The sequence below is a fragment of the Mesitornis unicolor genome, unplaced genomic scaffold (assembly GCF_000695765.1).
Source record: "Mesitornis unicolor isolate BGI_N332 unplaced genomic scaffold, ASM69576v1 scaffold931, whole genome shotgun sequence".
Classification (NCBI taxonomy): Eukaryota; Metazoa; Chordata; class Aves; order Mesitornithiformes; family Mesitornithidae; genus Mesitornis; species Mesitornis unicolor.
This window is the reverse complement of record NW_010161530.1, coordinates 64,117-83,907: the sequence shown is the minus strand read 5'-3', so window position 1 is coordinate 83,907 and position 19,791 is coordinate 64,117. Positions and strand designations below refer to the sequence as shown.

Here is a 19,791-nt window from a genome sequence, read left to right as displayed (position 1 = left end):
CATTCCTGACAATATTTTGAGGGTAAAATAAGTAAACAGATGGGACTTTTAAGTACTTAAGGTAATAATATTCAACATTGTTAATACAAGCATAATAAAAAAACAACCTTGACTTAGCAAAATTCAGTATCCACTACTCAGACTGCAACAGCAAGCCACACCATCAGTCAAATAGTTTCACTACTGTTCAGAAGCTAATCTGACAGCAGCTGACTCTCCATCATCATTAACCAGGACACACAGAAGCTGTTTCACAGCACCTTTCCTTACTGATAGTGTTCAAGTAAGCAGGGACACCACCAAACAGTTTTTTACATAAGAAAAGATTAAACCTTTTAAAACTATGATCCAATTTTCCCACCAACCTGAAGATTTGCCCAGCAGTCAGGAACACTGGATGCTGGTAGGGGAATACTGAAGCCCTTGTGCTGATTTTCTCCATGTGAGCTCACAAAGGGTAGATTATGCTAAAGGACAGCTGTAAGGTATGCCACCAGATTTTATCACTTTCTAATTCCTTCTCTTACTGATCCTTTACAGGAGGCTTTTAGAAAGGGCAATGAGAAGATAGAAACTGCAGTGACACCAGGATTCACACAGCAAAATCTTGTTTGGTTTTCAGCGACACAGTTAGAGCCTGCTGATTTTACGGAGGCTAGGAAAAAAAGCCACGTGGGTGTGATTTACTCTAAAAGTCCATGCTTCATGGCCTGCCCTGGTGTTCTGACTCTGAGGCATACAATTACCCTCGCACTAAGACCTTTGTACTGCTAAAGAAAGCCTTCAGTCTCACTATGGGCTACAAAGAGATACCTTGAATAATTGCGAGCAGGATGACGATCACAAAGAAGAAGAAAGTGATGTCAAAGATAATCCGATAGATTTCGTATTCATCTCCTGCTGGGTCCTCTATTTCATCCCCAATGCCTCCACCTGCACGTACTCCAACATACATGTGAAACATGTAGCACTATAAAACACAAAATAAAGGGACACAAAGTTTGTCTGCAGCTAAAAGTAAAAATACCAAAGTAACTGGCAGAACTGGTCCATGGTCCAGCACTGACACCATGCCAAGTCAGCTTGTTCTCCCCACTTTGAGGTTACATGAACTTCTGCAGGAGGCGAAGTGCTGCTGTGAGCTGGAGCTGCAGCACTTTGTGTGCTGTCATTGTGCTGCAGTTCAAAAAGATCACATGTTCAACTGGACCAAGGCCAGCAGCACACCATGATTCACATCCAATTGTTTCAGTAACATGCAAGCTGAAAATATTGCTGCCACCACAGCCATCTACTTTTCTGTTTCTCCAGCTCAAAAGTGAATGATTTTCCTCATCTTTAGTGTTTCAAACAAAAATCAAAACAAAACTCCTAACAAAACTCCTTTTAGAATGTGTAGAGGACAGGATAATAATGGAAAAAGTCTGAGACTAATACTGTTAAACGATGATCTGAAAAGTGGTATGATGCTAGTCTGCTTCCACAGTTTATCTGATTGTTGGGCTTTTAAATGGTCTCAATTCACAGAATCACATAGAATCACAGAATATTAGCAGTTGGAAGGGACCTCGAAAGATCATCCAGTCCAACACCCCTGCCAGAGCAGGATCACCTAGACTAGGTTGCAGAGGAACGCGTCCAGGCGGGTTTTGAATGTCTCCAGAGAAGGAGACTCCACAACCTCCCTGGGCAGCCTGGTCCAGTGCTCTGTAACCCTCACAGTAAAAAAGTTTTTCCTCATGTTCACATGGAACCTCCTATGTTCCAGCTTGCACCCATTGCCCCTTGTCCTGTCATTGGACATCAGAGAGAAGAGCCTGGCTCCTTCCTCCTGACACTCGCCCTTTACAAATTTATAAACATGAATGAGGTCTCCCCTCAGTCTCCTCTTCTCCAAGCTAAAGAGACCCAGCTCCCTCAGCCGCTCCTCATAAGGGAGATGCTCCACTCCCTCAATCATCTTTGTGGCTCTGCACTGGACTCTTTCAAGCAATTCCCTGTCCTTCTTGAAGTGAGGGATCCTTGGAAGTGATTCATATTGCATAACATACTGACATATACTTAACTCTATTGGAGATGTTTGCTTTTAGAAGGACATTAACGGCAAGGCATCTTAGACATTCTTTGTGATTTAAGCTCTACCTACCATCCCCATCTGCAAAGCCTGGCACTGTCTCAGTAAGTACAAAATAATTTTCAGTGGTTCTGAGCACAGGAGAGATTTCAGTTGAAGATAATCATGCTAGGGGAAACTGATGGATTTCCAAGCTTAAACAAGCATTTCAGTACCTAAATTACTCATGAAAGTCCTTGCCTGTAACTGAACCTCCTCCTGCATGGCCTGGAGAAACTCAAGGTTCAAAAGTGCTGCCCTTCAACTAGCTTGTCTCAGCTTCACAGCTTGTAGTTGTTTTTCATTTTTTGAGAAACTATAGGAAAGAATATCATCATATTTCTTCTATTCATTTATAGATGCATTTGTTTAACAAGGCATAAAATGGTTGTTAGGGATCATCGTATTTTTCCCTTAGCCTTCAGTTATGGTCTTTCCTATTGCTGGCTAATGATACAACTCCGTGAATAGAAATTACAGAAAAAAATCAGGACAAAAACATAACAGATTAAGAAAAAATTCCAGAAAGCAAAATAAGACTTACTGTTAGCATATCATCACATTTCATGTCTGGCATATCACCGTCTTCACTCTTGTTGTAGAACTTGCGGAAAAAATTGAATGCCACAACTGTGTACAGGTATACTACTACTGCCAGTAAACCCACCGTCAGGACCAACTGAAAGACAAAATTGCAGACTGGAGATAACACCACCAGAGAATTCTGCTACACAATTTGCTTTGTAAAAAGAGAATGAAAGTAACAACAATCTATATGTACTAGCAGATGGAAATTTTTGCTTTTTCTCTGTCTCTTTGCATATCTTTCTAATATTTGGTAACATGTCTGCATATTTTCATGCAAGGATTGTTCTTCACCTGTTTTATTCTGAAGGAAAACTATGCTTCAGAAACACAAAGACAAACCTTGTAAAATCTACTGCACACATACACAACCAAACAATCCATTAGAATCACATGAAAGCCACAGTCAGACAAAAATAACTGAAAGTTTACTACCTAATAGTAACAGTGCTACTATTTAATATCACCTATTATATAACTGCAATATGGTATTTCTACTAATTTAATACTGAAATGATTTAATTTACATCTATGAAATGACTTCTAAAAGAAATTGTTCCTAATATTTTGATACCTACCTCAAAGAAGTATTAAGAAATACCCCACTGCTCAAAGGCATCATTACAATTTTGCCTTGAGCTTTATGAGAAGCAGCTGGAAGTGAACTGCAATATCCTGCAAACTGGTATTTCATTTGCATAGCTGCCAGACCTAAAAAGTTCCTTATCACAAATAATGTCTCCTTACTTCACAGATAATTTGCTAAAACTTCAGGACTGTTTTTAAAAGGTAGAATACTTCACTTTTTTCAGGTTTAGATTTTTTTTAATTTTTTTTGTCCTTTTAAGAAATAAGAATTAAGAATTTAAGAAATTCTGTTCTTTTAAGGGCAAAGAATGCAGTATGTTGATTTCTGCAACTCTTCAAGACACATTTTTTTGTTACACAAATTAAATATAAGTTTGCCAGGTATAGTAAAACAACAGTGTGCGTTCATACTGAGGAGTCTTCTGTATGTCATGTGCTTTAACAGCTATTTTGCAATATAAGCTGCATCCACTTAAAAGCGTATTACTTTGTAAAAAATATTGCCAGGGACTCTGCATTTGAAGGCAGAATTTAAGCTGCAAAAGCACCTCAATCACACTTGGCATTTAAAAAAAATTGATTGCTAATGGTTTTATGTTTCTCTAGTATTGAACTTGCTTACAACAAAATAGAATAAAAATAAAACCCCTGAGAAATAACTTGCTACTGATAAATTTCTAAATGGCACTTGCCACCAGACTTCTAAAGTACCTACACTGTATAAAGTCAGAACTAAAGTTCCAGGTTACTACAACAGCACATAAGTACCCACAACAGAGCAGATACTTAAGGCACTATTTCCAGCCCACTTGGAGAACAACTGTATTAGCTGCCTTGCTGAAAGATCTTCTAAGCAGACCAAAGATGGCTTTTTTATCATTAAAAGCTTTGCTAAGGTCCTTTGAACTAGGAAGGCCACCAGACACGAGGAACACAGTCTCAGGCTACACGAAATGAGATTCTTACAACAGCTCTCAGGAGATGAAAAGTCTTCATTTTCTTTACTTAAATCAGAAATGCCATTTCAGATTTTATAACTTCTTTAAGAAAAGATTTATTATTATCAAAGGGCCAAGTTCCTCAAACAGTCATCTAACACAAAGAGTAACTGTGTATCCACTGGACCTTTCTTTAGACAAACCTCGAAAAAATTTTAAACAGCAACTTTAGAACAGAGTTGCTCGTAACAGCCGGAGACTCCCATACATCCCCATCCCGATTTCTTATGCTCGTACATCCCATCAACCCAAGTTCTAAAATTCATGCAGAAAGTCTAATTCTGTTGAATTCAGTCACAAAATTATCTTTTCCATGTGCTCCTCAAGTAAAAAGGCTGAAAAGTGGTGACAGGCAGTACCTGCTTGCCATTGTGGGTGACGGACGACAGGATTGTGCGCAACGTCTTGAAGCCCATTGCGATGTCAAGGAGATGAGCAGCAAAGAAAAAATTGTTGTAATGGCCAAGGACTGACATGGTCATGTACCAAGCTAGGTAAAGGAAAGACTAACAGAAAAAACAAGTACATTACAAAATAAAACTCGTGGCTATTACCTTTAAATTAATTAACTTAAAACACTAAGAAAAAGAACAAATTGCTTGATCATGCTTTTCTTTAAATAGAAAATGACTTTTTTTACATAGATTTTGCTAGTGATCTTTCTGAATTTTGTTTTTGCGTAAAAATATTAAATCATCAGAGTTCACAAGAAATGGTCAAAATTTACATATTCTATTTTTAATGTATAAAAAGTAATTTCACAACTGCTAAACTCTTATTTGTTGATGTTTCTAATGTAAAAATGTTTTTATTAATTAAATTATTTTTCATGAATTTCTAAATAATTACATTAAAATATTAAAGCTCTAAGGTGGTTAATGACAAATGAAAGGACTCTGCAAGCTACAAAAGGAATTATATAACTAATTCAAACTACCAAAACTACTACTTAAAAATACATATTTTAAGTAGTTTACTTTCAATCTTTTCTTCTGTCATGTAATTTTTGTGTTAAAGACAAGTACATACGGAATATGAATATGAAAACCAGTAATTAGAATTTAGATAGTCCATTTTCTAATTTGACAGTGCAGTGCTTGCTTACTGCTCCTAAATAAAGTCTATCAGAAGGAGGGTGGGAACTGGCTGAGGTTCTATAGACTAATACCTATGTAACTTGTAAACAGTTTTGGCAATCTCTTTCTAAGCTTCCAAGATTTTCTTCATCTACATAGTAAATTAAATTTAATCCAGAGTATTTCATACCTCTCTTTGGGTTAAAAAGTGTACATTACTCTTTAGGAGGTGAATAAACTTACATTATCAGTGAAAACAACTCCTAATTTCCACATCTGATACTTCACATCAATGGAATTTAGCCTGTAAAAATAAATAAATAAATTGTATTTTACATCAAAACACAAAAGGAAAATATGCAACACTATCTACAGGAAGAGTGCTGTCCCATGAACACAGGACACAACAGCTGATCTATTTCTTCAAAAGCTGAAATACATCAGAACCTCGTTCTAATTCACACTTTTACTCTGGAATGGACCTGTCCAAAAAAAAAGAGCAGAAAAACAAATTAATAAACACTGGTTTGGATGCATCAGACCTAATGTTGGTCAATGTCTACAATGTAATCATAGAGTCATTAAGGTTGGAAAAGACATCTAAGATCATTAAGGCCAACTGGCAACCCAACACCACCATGCTCACCAAACCATGTCATGAAGTGCCACATCTACACATTTTTTAAGACTTCCAGAGATGGTGACTCCACTGCTACCCTGGGTAGCACTTTCCAGTGTTTGACCACTCTTTCAGTAAAGAATTCTTTCCTAATATCCAGTCTAACCCTCCTCTGGCACAACTTGAGACCATTTCCCCTCATCCTATTGCTCATTACTTGGGAGAAGAATCATCTACATACAAGTGAAATGAACTGTCTTTATAATCCATGGAGAAAAAGAAATATTTATTTTTTGTAAATGTGATCCATTTAAGCATAAAACAGCTGTAAAAAAGCTCAGAAAATTTGCACCCCAAAATGCCAATTCTTTGCCATTAGTTATGACAGCATACCTTGGGTGATACAGCTAGATTAATATATTTAGTTATTAGTTCTCCTTCTACTCTATCAACACAAATAAATGTCTCAACTTTAGGCTACGTCTTTTTGCACTAGAATTATATCCGTTAATTTGCTTGAAGCTTTTTTTTCCCTCTATAGATAAGTGATACAACTAACTTACCAAACAAGATGTACACCATTTTTGCTCATAACTGTATCTTGTCCTCTCCATTTTTTTACTTTTTCTTCTTGGAATGGTTTTATTTGAATATTATACTCCCAAGTAATACTGCCATCAAAATACCAAACTTCTACTTATATTCTATGCTACACTATTTATTCTTTAATACAACCAAAAATTAACACCATTTTAACACACAAAACTAAAAGGCAAAGGACTCAAGTTGAGCCCGCTGTGTAATAGCACAAAAACTAAATAGATATAGTGGAACTACTATAATTGAAAAACAGCATTAAATCTAACTTAGATCAAGACCTCTACTCCAAGCAGTCTACAGCTTATTTTAATTAAGAATTAAGTTTTCCTTCTGAAGTGTATTAGTCTACTTGAACAAAAAGGGAAAAGCAGAAGAAATGTAGTAGAAAAAAATTCTGATTTATGAAAGCTTTGACCCTTGCTCTCTAATGTACACGTGGCAGATCTTTCATACATACGTTTTACTTCTACACAGAAAAAGTTTAGATCACAGAATCACAGAACGTTAGGGATTGGAAGGGACCTCAAAAGATCATCTAGGCCAATCCCCCCGCCGGAGCAGGAACACCTAGATGAGGTTGCACAGGAAGGTGTCCAGGCAGGTTTTGAATGTCTCCAGAGAAGGAGACTCCACAACCTCTCTGGGCAGCCTGGTCCAGTGCTCTGTCACCCTCACTGAGAAGAAGTTTCTTCTCAAATTTAAGTGGAACCTCCTGTGTTCCAGCTTGTGTCCGTTACCCCTTGTCTTATCATTGTTTGTCAGCGAGAAGAGCCTGGCTCCATCCTCGTGACACTCACCCTTTAAATACTTATAAACATGAATGAGGTCTCCCCTCAGTCTCCTCTTCTGCAAACTAAAGAGACCCAGCTCCCTCAGCCGCTCCTCATAAGGGAGATGCTCCACTCCCTTAATCATCTTTGTAGCCCTACGCTGGACTCTCTCCAGCAGTTCCCTGTCCTTCTTGAACTGAGGGGCCCAGAACTGGACACAATATTCCAGATGCGGTCTCACCAGGGCAGAGTAGAGGGGGAGGAGAACCTCTCTCGACCTACTAACCACCCCCCTCCTGATACACCCCAGCCTGATACACCCCAGGATGCCATTGGCCTTCTTGGCCACAAGGGCACAGTGCTGGCTCATGGTCATGATACATGTAACTCATTTAAGGTCAATTTTTTTACCCTTTATTCACAGTGAATTATACTTTTCTGTATTCACTAAACTTACACAGGACTATACATTTAGCTCAGAGCAGGTAAAAGAGTAGAATTATATTAATGCTCTGTAAAGACAAAAACCAACATGAGCACAATGACTAATGGTGAATTCTAGGGTCTATTATCCAGTTAAACAAAATTCAACAGACTTTAATTTTCTTTATTGACATTTCATTTGGTATGTTTTTTTTTCTTACCTATGCAAAGGCAACAGATTACTAGGTTAACAAATCTAGACCTGGTCATAAGGCAGCACAAAAATTTTTTTAATAATGAGAGCTGATCATCGTTTACTTGGCACACTGATGGCACAGTCAGCAATTGGCTGTGCTTCATTATTCCCATCATAGTAGACAGCAATTCTGTAGAAGCTAAATCATAAGGTTTCACAGAGATTTTTTCCAGCGTGACTCAGGCCTCAGTGACTGGGTGACATTTACTGTCTGATTAGGATTGTAGGGATGACATTTGTATCACAAACGAACTACATACATTAGAGAAATAAAAGCTGAAAGTTTTTGGTTTTGGCAGGGTTTCTTTTTTCTAACAGGCTTTCAAGTTTACAAGGATGGAAAGATGCATCCATAACAAAATTAGCATTCACATCTTGAAAAAAAAAATTAAAATCATGCTAGTCTCAAAAGTCCCCAAACTGTGCTATGCTCCAGACACCAGAGTATACAAAGATAAATCTAGCATGCTGCCACTTTGCCAAAGTGAGGGATGCTTCCTAAACAATCAAATGGCCTCTCCAAAAGCAGTACAGCATAACTAATGGCTGCTGGTACCATTTTCGTCAACCCCAAGCTATAAGAAAATTTTCTAGCCCCCAATTTTTGAGTTATTAAAGAAACCAAAATTTATCAAAAACTCCATCCTGGAAGGAAAATGGAAAAAAAAAAAGTTCAAAAATGTTAAGAACAGTTTCTCATTCAAATATTGGTTCTTTCAGGTTATTTCAGGAGGCTAATCTAACAGAGAAAACAGTTCAGAGAGATGACTCATTGTTCTAAAGCTATAGTGAAATAAATTCACTATATCATTCAACTTAAAAATGGATTTATATTATATAGCTATACATAAAAGAGCAACAAGAAAATCCAAAGCTGAATGAGAAACCTTGAATGCTTGATTTTAATATATATAAAAAAAATGAAGGGGAAAAAACTCCCAAACAATCACACAAACAATGCAGAAGCGAATGCTTACACAGCAGATAAGGAGCTATCCTTCTTGGGTTTCTTCTTCTCTCGAGCATCACTAAAATCGAGAGCAGCTTTGTCCATTCCCAGTAACTCACTGATCCTGTCGCGGCCATAGAACTCGCCATATTTATCCATGACCTAAAGTTAGGAGGAACAGTCAAGAGAATCAGTTGGGTCGACTAGTATTTGCTACTTAAATTCCTTTGTAACCCTCTCCTGGGTGAGGGACTCACTATCCTGTGTGCACGTATGTGAGTACACAAATACGCACAGACAAAACAGTTTACATATGTTGCAATATACACACGTGTACATAGAAATTCTCCACAGAATTTCATCAATGTATTTGAATTCCTGTGCTATACAACAATTTTCATGTAGAAAAAGTTTGAAAGTATAACTACCCAAACAACACAAAAGTAATTGTAAGCATGAGATAAGGAATTCTGTGTATTTTTAAATGGTAAATATGGAAATCTACACCGAATCAATGTTATATTTCAAAGAAGTGTAACCCACATTTCTTCAATCATTAAAATAAACATGCATTAAAACTTTATTTATTTTTAATAATAAGCCTTACCTTTCTTTTCACAAATTTGTCCCAATAGTTATTTGGAAAAGACCTGAAAAACAGAGATAAACAGGATTACATTTTAGACAATCATGAGAAGACATAGTAGTTGCTACGATGTCACAAAAATTACACATTTTTTTTTCTTTTACAGAACACAAATAATTTTAAAGCAAATAACTGGGAACAAAGAAGATTAAAAAGTAATAGTAAATAGTAGCATTACAGGTGCCTGAAATATTCTGTATATCCTTCACAATTATTTATTTCAGACAAGCCGGATGATCAACTATAGAGTTGTGGAGACTGAAGAACAATTCCTTGCAAAGCTATAAAGAGACAGAGTAGGTAAAAACTCACTGTGTGTTGATTACAAGTCTGTCCCACTGGCCCTTAATATCATCTTCTGATGGCTGTTCAGTTATGTACAGCCCATCAAATTCCAATTTCCTTGCCACTTCCTTTTCTCTCTTAAAAATGACCAGTGGAACCTGCAGTTGAAAAAAACATCAGGAGTTATTTAAGATTCACTGGTCTGCACATTTTTAAGAAAAGATGGTTGTTATGAAAAATGAAGTATGAAAACTGAATAAAAGCAAAAATAGTATTTAAAAAAAATTAAAAGAGAATTGTCCAGAACACTGCAAATGTACAAATACACAAGGATTGGGTCATTCAGAATCATATGATCCCCCTGAAAAGGGATTCTTCAAAGAAAAACAGTTCTCCAGTGCTATGGAGCTATTAGAGCTAGTCAAGTGAAAGCAAGCTAAAATAAAAAAAAATTCAGACAGCGAAGAAAAATTTTGTGGATTTCATGCAGAGCAAACATACCATACACAGACTCATAGTGATTAAGGTTTTTAATTTTAAAACTATTGTATCTCCAAAGACAGAGACTGAAACCATATTCGCTCTTTTCTTCAGGGTTTCAGAATTGGAAAGAAGGCAATCCAGTATGGCAAATAATGGTAATAATGTCTTTACCTTCTAGTCAGAGAACAAATGTAATTCCAAAAACAATGTGGGAAAGTAGCATAAAAAATAATAGTGAAGTAAAAAGAAAAAGCTATGAGAAAGAAGAGGATATCTCAAAATCTAAGCTTCCATGCTGCATACCAACCAGTGAAACAGGAAAACACGTTTTAGTATTTATTGACCTGTAGAAACCCTTAAGGTAGAGATGAAGATCAATCACTTAATTATGACCATTTGTCTTAACTACAAATGCAGACTGTGTCTCTTTAGCATAGAAAAAGTTTTATCCATTAAAAGAGGAAAAGAAAAATATCAAAATATCAAGGAATACATAAAGCCTTAATAAAGAAATCATAATTGTAAGGACAAATGAGCAGCCATAGTGGGTCATAGCAAAGGTCCATTTAATTTAGTACTATCCTTCACTTTGACTAATATTAATTTTTTGCCTCATGAAGAGTGTAAAAGTGGAGGAAGTACATGCCGGATATACTCTTCTCAGCATTTGGTCTTCCTAAATCAGAAGCAGCATTTTGCCAGTAGCGGTGGCACCTTCATGTCTCACATTCCTAACAGAGATCATCTGCAAGATACTCTTTTCAAAGACACTTAAGTTCCTGCCACACTACTACCACTGGCATGTATATGGAAAGTGGGCACTGTCTATGGCCACACCATGCAGCAGTGGTAGCCCAAAGTGTCCCATGCTTCTCAAATATCCTAGTTGACTGATGAGTGACGCAGATACCGTCATCTGACTTCAGAGTTCCTCTGACTCTGTTCAAATTTATACCACTCAATGGACAAAACAGTTGTGAGCTGGAAGAAAACACAACATTCAGCTGTTCTTACTTTCAGACAGTAATACCCTATGATGCAGAAGAATGAGATGACTGTGTGTAAGATGGCCAAAATCCGCAGGGTGGGCTCCATGTAGCCACTGCTTTCTTCCAGGACGTAATGCACCGCGATGACCCTTTGGTTGTCACTTTCCAGGCTGTTCAGCTTGGTATTTTCACCAGAAGAGACCACAGGAAGTTCCTTTTCTTCTGTCACAGCAGAGGTGGAGACCTGTTTAAATCACTTAATATTTCAGCCGCACCCCTTTGACAAGGAGCTTTACACTACTACAAGCTAACTGAAAACAATGATACAGAGGACAATACAATTGTGAGGAAATAATTTTTAGCACAAAAAGGTGCCCAGAGACACTTTCGTCCTGCTACACAATTCTGTGACAACGTGCATTTTTTTTCCACTCTGTAGCTGGTAGCAAATATGGACCATGTTGAATTTTATTACTTTAAATTCAAGAAAGAGCAGAACCCTCTCAGAAGAAACTCAGTAAACTCCTGGCATTTCCACATGTGGTCTTTATCAGCAGAGCTCTGCCAGAAACTGATGCGAGTCTGAAGACTTGGGAGTTGTATTAACCATATGAAAAGTCTTGACAAAGGAGACAGATGATATTCTAGGCAGCTGAAGATGACACAACTTCTCCTTGCTGTGGACACCCTCTCAAGGGAGCATAACAGTACCAGAAAACATCTCAGCTGATGTGCATTTGTTTAAGCTGTCAGGGAAGGTTGGGCTTGGCCTGGTCATTGTGCTGTGAAATAGAACACCTGAGGCACAAGCTTGCCTTCCAGGCTGCTGCCTCTGTCACAGCACAGAAATTTGAAAATAGCTCGCTGTTTACTAGGAGTCTATTATTACTTCACACTTACTTCACACAGTTCATACTTACTAATGAGGGTCTAACAAGGCCAAGTGCTGGGTTCTGCACTTGGGCCACAACAACCCCATGCAGCACTGCAGGCTTGGGGAGGAGTGGCTGGAGAGCTGACTGGCAGAAAAGGACCTGAGGGTGTTGGTCAGCAGACTGAATATGAGTCAGCAGTGTGCTCAGGTGGCCAAGGCGGACAACAGCATCCTAGCTTGTATCAGCAACAGTGTGGCCAGCAGGACCAGGGCAGAGATCCTTCCCCTGTATTTGGCACTGGTGAGGCTGCACCTTGAATTCTGTGTTCAGTTTTGGGCCCCTCACTCCAAGGACATTGAGGGGCTGGAGCGTGTCCTGAGAAGAGCAACGAAGCTGCTAAGGGGTCTGGAGCACAAGAATTATGGGGAGCAGCTGAGGGAACTGGGGGTGTTCAGCCTGGAGGAGGCTGAGAGGAGAACTTATCGCCTTCTACAACTCCCTGAAAGAAGGGTGTAGTGAGTGAGGGTGTAGTCAGTGTCTTCTCCCACTTAACAAACGATAGGACTAGAGGAAATGGCCTCAAGTTGCACCAGGGGAAGGTTAGATTGGATATTGGGAAAAATTTCTTCACTGAAGGGTTATCAGGCACTGCAAGGGACTGTCCAAGGAAGTGGTGGAGTCACCATCCCTGGAGGTATTCAAGAAGTGTGTGGATTTGGCACTTCAGGACATAGTTTAGTGGGCATGGTGGTGTTGGGCTGGTGGTTGGACTTGATCTTAGAGGTCTTTTCCAACCGTAATGATTCACTTAAACTCTGTGTGTCTGATTTCTGACACACAGAGAGCCATGTAGTGGCATTATGCAGCAGGGATTTAATCTGTTTTGCTAGGAAATTTTACTATATCATACCATCAACAAAACCTGAATGTTTTTCTACATCCCATTTGAAAAGTAATATTTTGACAAGTTTACCTTATAGAAAAGCAGGATGAAGTTGATGGCAAAAGCAACAAACAACGCCAACATCCTCATGTTGTAAAAGTTTCGTGCAAAATAATTCTGAAAATAGAAACAGAACATAAATACACTTTGCCTAATAACAATAACACAATCATTATCAGTTTGTTGCATGGAGGGTTTTTGTTTGTTTCCCCTATGGAGCTTTTAAATAGAATTGTAAATAAGAAAGAAAAAATTCAAACATTTTGAGTGATGTATCGTACAAATTCTCTCCTACTTCATATGCACAATAATGGATAAAGGACTTTTTGTTTCACTCCATGTAGAAAGGGATGAAAGATTTCTAATTGCTTCTTACACCTTTTTTGTTGTCCTCTCAATATACTTAGAGACAACATAGACATTCCCCAATGTAAAAGTAATGTAATAGTAATACAGAAATCTGTCTTCCCTGTACCTCAATATTCCAGCACCATAGCAAATTACTACTTTTACCAAGAAACAAAAATGTCTGCATAGAAGTTTATTTTAAATCTCATTCTGTTCCAAAATCAATTGCATTTTTACCAGATCAGCAAAATGTTCATCTGTGACCTAAATACCTTGAGTGGAAAGCTTCTCCCACCTATGATACTATCCAAAGGACTGCAGAGAAAATAATGCTTTTGCATTTGCTCTTCCTTCACAGAATCTGTGTGGAATCTCCTAGCTATTAAAAGTGTGAATTTTAAATAATTATACAGCAAGCTCAGGGATATCACATTTTCCCAAGACACTCTCACATACAGTTATGCTATTTTAGTCTTATTTTCCACAGGCTTTGAGAAGTTTCTCAAATAATAACTGGTAGTTCAAAAAAAGCCTGTAACATCTTTTCTTATGAGTTTTAGGCTAAGAAGTGTAGCTTAATAAATTCTTTTTATAGGAGAAAAAATAAATTCTTTTTATTTCTCAAATTTATCTCTCAGTGAAAGAGAAATACTACAGGCTCACAATCTGCTGTGAAAATTCAGGCCATTTTATTCATATAAAAATGCCTGGCTGTTTTCCAGTGATGGACAGGTATCTCTGAAGGTTTGCATTTTGGACACCTATTGACTTCCTAAGAATTAATATTTTGTCTATTCAGTCATTTGTGTGTTTCTCTTCTCTTACATTCCAGTTAAAACTTTGCCTTTATGTCCTTGTTATGGATGATGGTGAATAGAAAAATGAGGTTCATCAGATGTAAATCTGTCTCTGCACTGATAGAATCGTATGCTGGTATGCATCCCTGTCAACAGCTAAACACATAGTGCAGAGAACAGCTTACGAGAAGCTTCTGTTGGTATGCAATGATTTTCTTCCAGAAAGCTGATTCCTGAACTTCTGGTTCTCCATATCTGTGAGTGTGAAGTTGTCTTAATTTCTGTTTCCCTTTGTCTTCCTTGGCTTTCTCTTCTTTTTCTCCATCTTCTCCTCTTAGGATGCAAATGAAGCCAAAATAATGTGTCAAGTTAATAAAACTGCTAAACAAAAAATTAAAACCACCCCCTGAAAGAGGCCACTGCATCTTTTCATGAGGCTCACACAGTCGTGACTGATGCAATTCACGCATATGAGTAATGAGGAGACAGACATAGCTCTCTTCAGCCCCAAGTGCTGGCAAGGGTGACAGTCTGGTTAAGTCTATAGGTAATTAAACTTACTGGTTTGGCACCCTGAAGCAGGGATGCGAACTCATACAGGCAGGTAATCAAGAATCTGCTAACCTGATTACCTTAGGGTCTGCTTCATAATTGTGCAGCTAACATTTTCACTGGCAAAAGTCTGTAAACCAACAGCTCTATGTCTTTATGAGTGCCTATGTGTCCAAGTGTTCCCCACTCTGACCTCATGTGCTTGAACTACCTGGCTCCCACACAGGTTGTGGAAAACTTCAGTTCTTGTGTTTACAAAGTCAAACCTCAAATTTTAAATTCTGATTTCTGCCCAGCTGAGGAGTTCACAAGTGACCACTCCAGGAAGAGACAAGAATAAGCAAGCTTGACAGGACCCGATGTGTGATTATCACGACTCTGCCCGATTACAGAAAGTTGAGTTAGTGGGCTGCTTTCTCCAAACACATGACCTAAGCAACTGTGAATTAACTCGGCAGTTAATTTACCGTGACAGCAAGACAGATGAAAGGATCACAGGATCCTATGTGAAGCCAAACCAGACTGAGAGGCAACTCATATGTTACATTATTAATTTCTCTGTACCTATCTACAAAGAGAATAACTGATGTCCTAAGCTGCTTCTCTCACTAGAATACACTTGACAGACATCCACTCCAAAGTTCACTTGGAAATTTGTCTTCTGTTAGGAGTGGCTTCAGAGTACCTAACGGTGCCAAACACTGCACTCATCAAATCATCAAATAATTTGGTTAGAAAAGACCCTTAAGATCATCAAGTCCAACCATAACCTGTCCACCACGAAACCATGTCCCTAAGGACCTCAGCTACCTGTCTTTTAAATATCCCCAGGGATGATGACTCCAATTAAAAACTTTTTCAAGAAAACTAAATGGACATTACAAAGGAGGCTGCTAAAAGAGGGAAATTCAAGAAATCTCTGAGTTATGTTATTTACATGGAATTTCCTTGCAAATGTGCACAGATGTGGAGGATAATTAAAAAAACACCAACCAACAACAGTAACAACAACAAAATCCACAAAATTACAGGCAAAGAAGTAAGTAAAAATCGATCTGTTTTTCCAGTGAAACAAACCACGTTTTGTAGGTTCACATGTTAAAATAATACATACTCTGCTTTTTCAGGTTCAGATTTTGTTTCCTCCTTCTCTTCCTTTTCATCTTCTTTCACCTGCTCCTATAAAAAGTCAGATTAAAACGAAAAGGTTTCTAAACACTATAATACAACACAGAGTTAGTTAATAGGATACATAGAGTGCAGCATGTTAGGCTTTCTTTCTTTTTTTTAAACAACTGAAACCCTGAGAGAGGATGACCATTCAATTTACACCAATGAAGAGACATTTTAACACCAAATTAAAAGCAAACAAAACCACCATGTGTTTAGAGAAAGCTGTGGGAATTCAAGTTTAGGATGTCAGAGAGGGTAAACACCAGCAATTATACGTGATTCCTTAAAAAACATGTCACAAAACCCAGAAAAACATAGATGCAAGTTTTCTTTCATGACTATACTTAACATATGAAAGAGAGAAACATTCAGCAGAAATACAAGAACAGTTACCTGGACTTTTTCCTGCACCTCAGGCATTGGAGCTAAGGAGGGAGTGCTCAATAAATCGCTCAGACCAGCATTTGGATTGTGAGGGATCAATTTATACTGTCCACCTTCTCGTTTCAAATCCAAACCAAATATATCTGAGAGTAGATCGCTCTCATCTGATAAAGTTCTCAGATCTGTCAGGTCTTCTGTAGGCAGCGCAGCTTCTGTTGGTTTCCTTTCCCCCTCTTCTCCTTCCCCACGTACCTCATCCTGTGTGGGATCTGGCATATTAGCTAATAGTTCAGCCACCTTGATTTTCTTTGCTCCTTCTACTAGGCTTCCTCCAAGCAGCAAACTACATATGATGCGAAAGAAGCCCCGGACAACACTACAAGCAAAATGTAGTAAGCCCATCAAAATGCTCCAGTAGGAATAAAAAAAAGCCATGACCATGTCCTTCATGGTCATTTTCTTCACTTTTTTCATCTGTTTCTTTAGGCTCTTCATACTGAGCATTTTCATAACAGCCATTAAATTACACTTGAGAGCTACTAATGCTGACTTCATGGTCACGAGAGAAAAGAAACCCATTCTAGGGTCCTGTTCCTCAGGCTTATCTTTCTCATTCTCCTCTTTATTTGCTGACCTTTCATTCAGATCTGACTCGGAGATCTGGGCAGCCAGTTGCATTTCAAAGATGGTATCCTCACAGAAATTAACAAAGAGCTCCATCTTCTCTTTCTCCCCGCCTTCATTTACAACATCAAATATAAATTGTCTCTTGGACTCTTTTACCTGAGGTTTCTCCCATTGAGTCCGACTTGACTCACTTATTTCAAAATAAACCCGTTCGATGCGCTTCGCGCTGCCCATGATTTCTATGCGTCCGAGGAAAGGCTGGAAGTAATTCAGCACACTCTCCGACAGCTCAAGGAAAGTCTGCAAGCGGGTGTCATGGGGCATGTGTTCCGACAGGTTGGTCAGGAGAACAGCGACATTGAAACCAATGTCTTTGGCAGGTTCGTGGAACCGTTTCACAAACTCCTCATAGTCCAGAGTCTCATTCTCGTCTGTTTCAGCACACGACAGCAAGAACTCTGTTTCAGACTGGGTGTAATGCTTATGGCTTTCCATTGCCTTATGAAAGTCCCTCTTGGAAATTATTCCTTTACCATCAGGGTCATATTCTTTGAATGTATCAGAGGAAGTCAAATCTTTCAATTTTAAGAACATATCAAAAAACTTCAGAATCATCTCCACATTGTTGGATGATTCCACAAGCATATCGACCATCTGCTTGCCAATAGTTCCATTCACAACATTACCTAGATGTGACGACATGAAGTTAGAGACAATGATGGCCGCAAATGTCTTGATAAAGAAAAGTGTGTAATAATGACAATCAAACATGAAGAATAATAAACTATTGGTTAACACAATCACATGGGAAAGCCAGCTGCAAAATCACAAAGCTTATACTAGTAGTGGGAGCAGTAATACAAATACCTAAAGAAATAGTAGGATTTCTTGACAATGATTGCATTCTCTAGGGAATCTTAATTTCAGGTACTAGCTATAAAGGACCTTGAACTTAGTCACTAGACGCAATATAGAAAAGATGGTAATAAAATGACTGATAAATGGTTCAGTTCCTAGAACTCAGGATTCTAAATTCATTCGTAAAAACCTTTTCACCTATGCCAAAAGAGAAGCCAAGTTCATGGAAACAAAGTAAAGCTTCTGCCAGAGTTGGATTTTATACACTTATGATATCCAGAATTAATATAAACTGTACCAACTACACTATATAAATCTGTCATTCACTTTAAGACCTAAGAACTCTTCTCACAATTGGGACATGAAAATTAAAAACCCAAAGGAAAATGGAGCATTATTTCTCACATGAAGAAAATCATAAAGGTAAATACTTTGCTAGAACAACTGTGAAAGAGGATTTCAAATTATATTTTGATTACCTTCCAGCATAGACAGCAACATGACAACCATATCCTTCTGAAGATCCATTAATTCCTTCAGTAATTCAATTTGACTGGAATCCTAAATAATGAACACAAGATATATAATAAAATATCTATTGACTTCTTTGACATTTATATATCTGTGTGCACACTTCACCCTGTAAAAATGAGACAGACTTAGAAATTAAGAAGCTACTAGTGTCAAAGCTGGTAACATCACAGAAATAGATTTAATTTCTTGATTGTTTACAGTACATTTACAGGATCATTTACATGATAATCTGTTTAGAAGACAGTAATTTAATAAAGACAAAGTGAAAACTGAAGGTGATGAAAAAATTTAAAGCAATAGCGGTATGTCAAGCTCACAAATGATCCCTGTAATGTTTCTTGTCAGCTAAAATATCGTTGCTGTTGGTTTAATCAAGTTGATAGCTATGAAGCCTTGTAAAACCAACAATGGCAGCAGCACAGAACTCAATGTGTAACACAATTCAGAGCGATTCTATTACAGGCCACTGCATTTCTTCTGGGAGAAAGAAAAGTTGCAATAAAATTTCAAAGTATGTATTAATAAGGTACCATTGATGTGTCCTAAGTAGACATGATGTTGATTGTTCTAGCAATCTTTTATCTCATTCAGCTTACCAAGTTTATTTTGCTTGACAATTATTTCAACCTGGAGTCTATCTGATTAGATTTATTCAAATACTTAATTTATTTCTCAGCAATGCATTGTTGAATTATGCTGTTGATAAGACATCCATGAGCATTGCTGGACTTCAGTGTATAGTGTCACAAACTCAAGGTATTTTATGGCACTTTGGATCTTGGACTGAATATAGCACAAGCTGGAAATAACAAAGATCTCCAATTGATTTGTCTTTTAAGTTTCCATTATCAACCTTCTCACTTCAAAAGTTGCTTACAATCTGGGTTATCTTTGTTTATTTAGATTGAAAATTTTACTTTCATTTTCTGCCTTACAGAGATTTCTTAAGAAGTACTACCAATATAACCTTGCTCCTTCCTAGTAAAAGACTAGAGAAGGAAAATGGAAAAAACCCCACCAAAAAAAAGCCAGTAATTTAGTTTTGTTCCTCTGTAAATCTTGCTCCAAATATTCTCCAAAAGCACTCTGGAAACTCCCAATTTAAAATAAAGACCCAATACTTAGTCTAGGCAGGCCCTTCATACAGATAGAAGTCATATGGCAACTCCTTATAAATCCATTTAGCTACAATGTACACCTTTGAAAACTGGCATTTCAACAGAATCGGAAAAGCTTATTAATACGTTCTTGCAATAAATATAAATGAACAAGTGAGTCCATGTCTATTTTCCCAAGACTCTGCTGGACCCCTAAACGAGC

The 19,791-nt window shown here is 37.8% G+C and overlaps 1 protein-coding gene across 1 annotated transcript in view; it reads right to left on the bottom strand.

Annotated features, from left to right (window-relative positions):
* LOC104547508 (ryanodine receptor 2) overlaps nt 1-19,791 on the bottom strand; it is a gene marked incomplete at its 5' end in the record, with an annotated part of 90,676 nt that overhangs the window by 6,872 nt on the left and 64,013 nt on the right. The window contains 13 exons of the mRNA XM_010193227.1: nt 814-970; nt 2,658-2,792; nt 4,644-4,790; nt 5,604-5,664; nt 9,006-9,139; nt 9,585-9,627; nt 9,936-10,066; nt 11,406-11,624; nt 13,229-13,315; nt 14,529-14,676; nt 16,010-16,074; nt 16,462-17,765; nt 18,417-18,498. Coding sequence (XP_010191529.1) covers nt 814-970; nt 2,658-2,792; nt 4,644-4,790; nt 5,604-5,664; nt 9,006-9,139; nt 9,585-9,627; nt 9,936-10,066; nt 11,406-11,624; nt 13,229-13,315; nt 14,529-14,676; nt 16,010-16,074; nt 16,462-17,765; nt 18,417-18,498 — 2,713 coding nt within the window. The remainder of the gene's footprint in view (nt 1-813; nt 971-2,657; nt 2,793-4,643; nt 4,791-5,603; nt 5,665-9,005; nt 9,140-9,584; nt 9,628-9,935; nt 10,067-11,405; nt 11,625-13,228; nt 13,316-14,528; nt 14,677-16,009; nt 16,075-16,461; nt 17,766-18,416; nt 18,499-19,791) is intronic.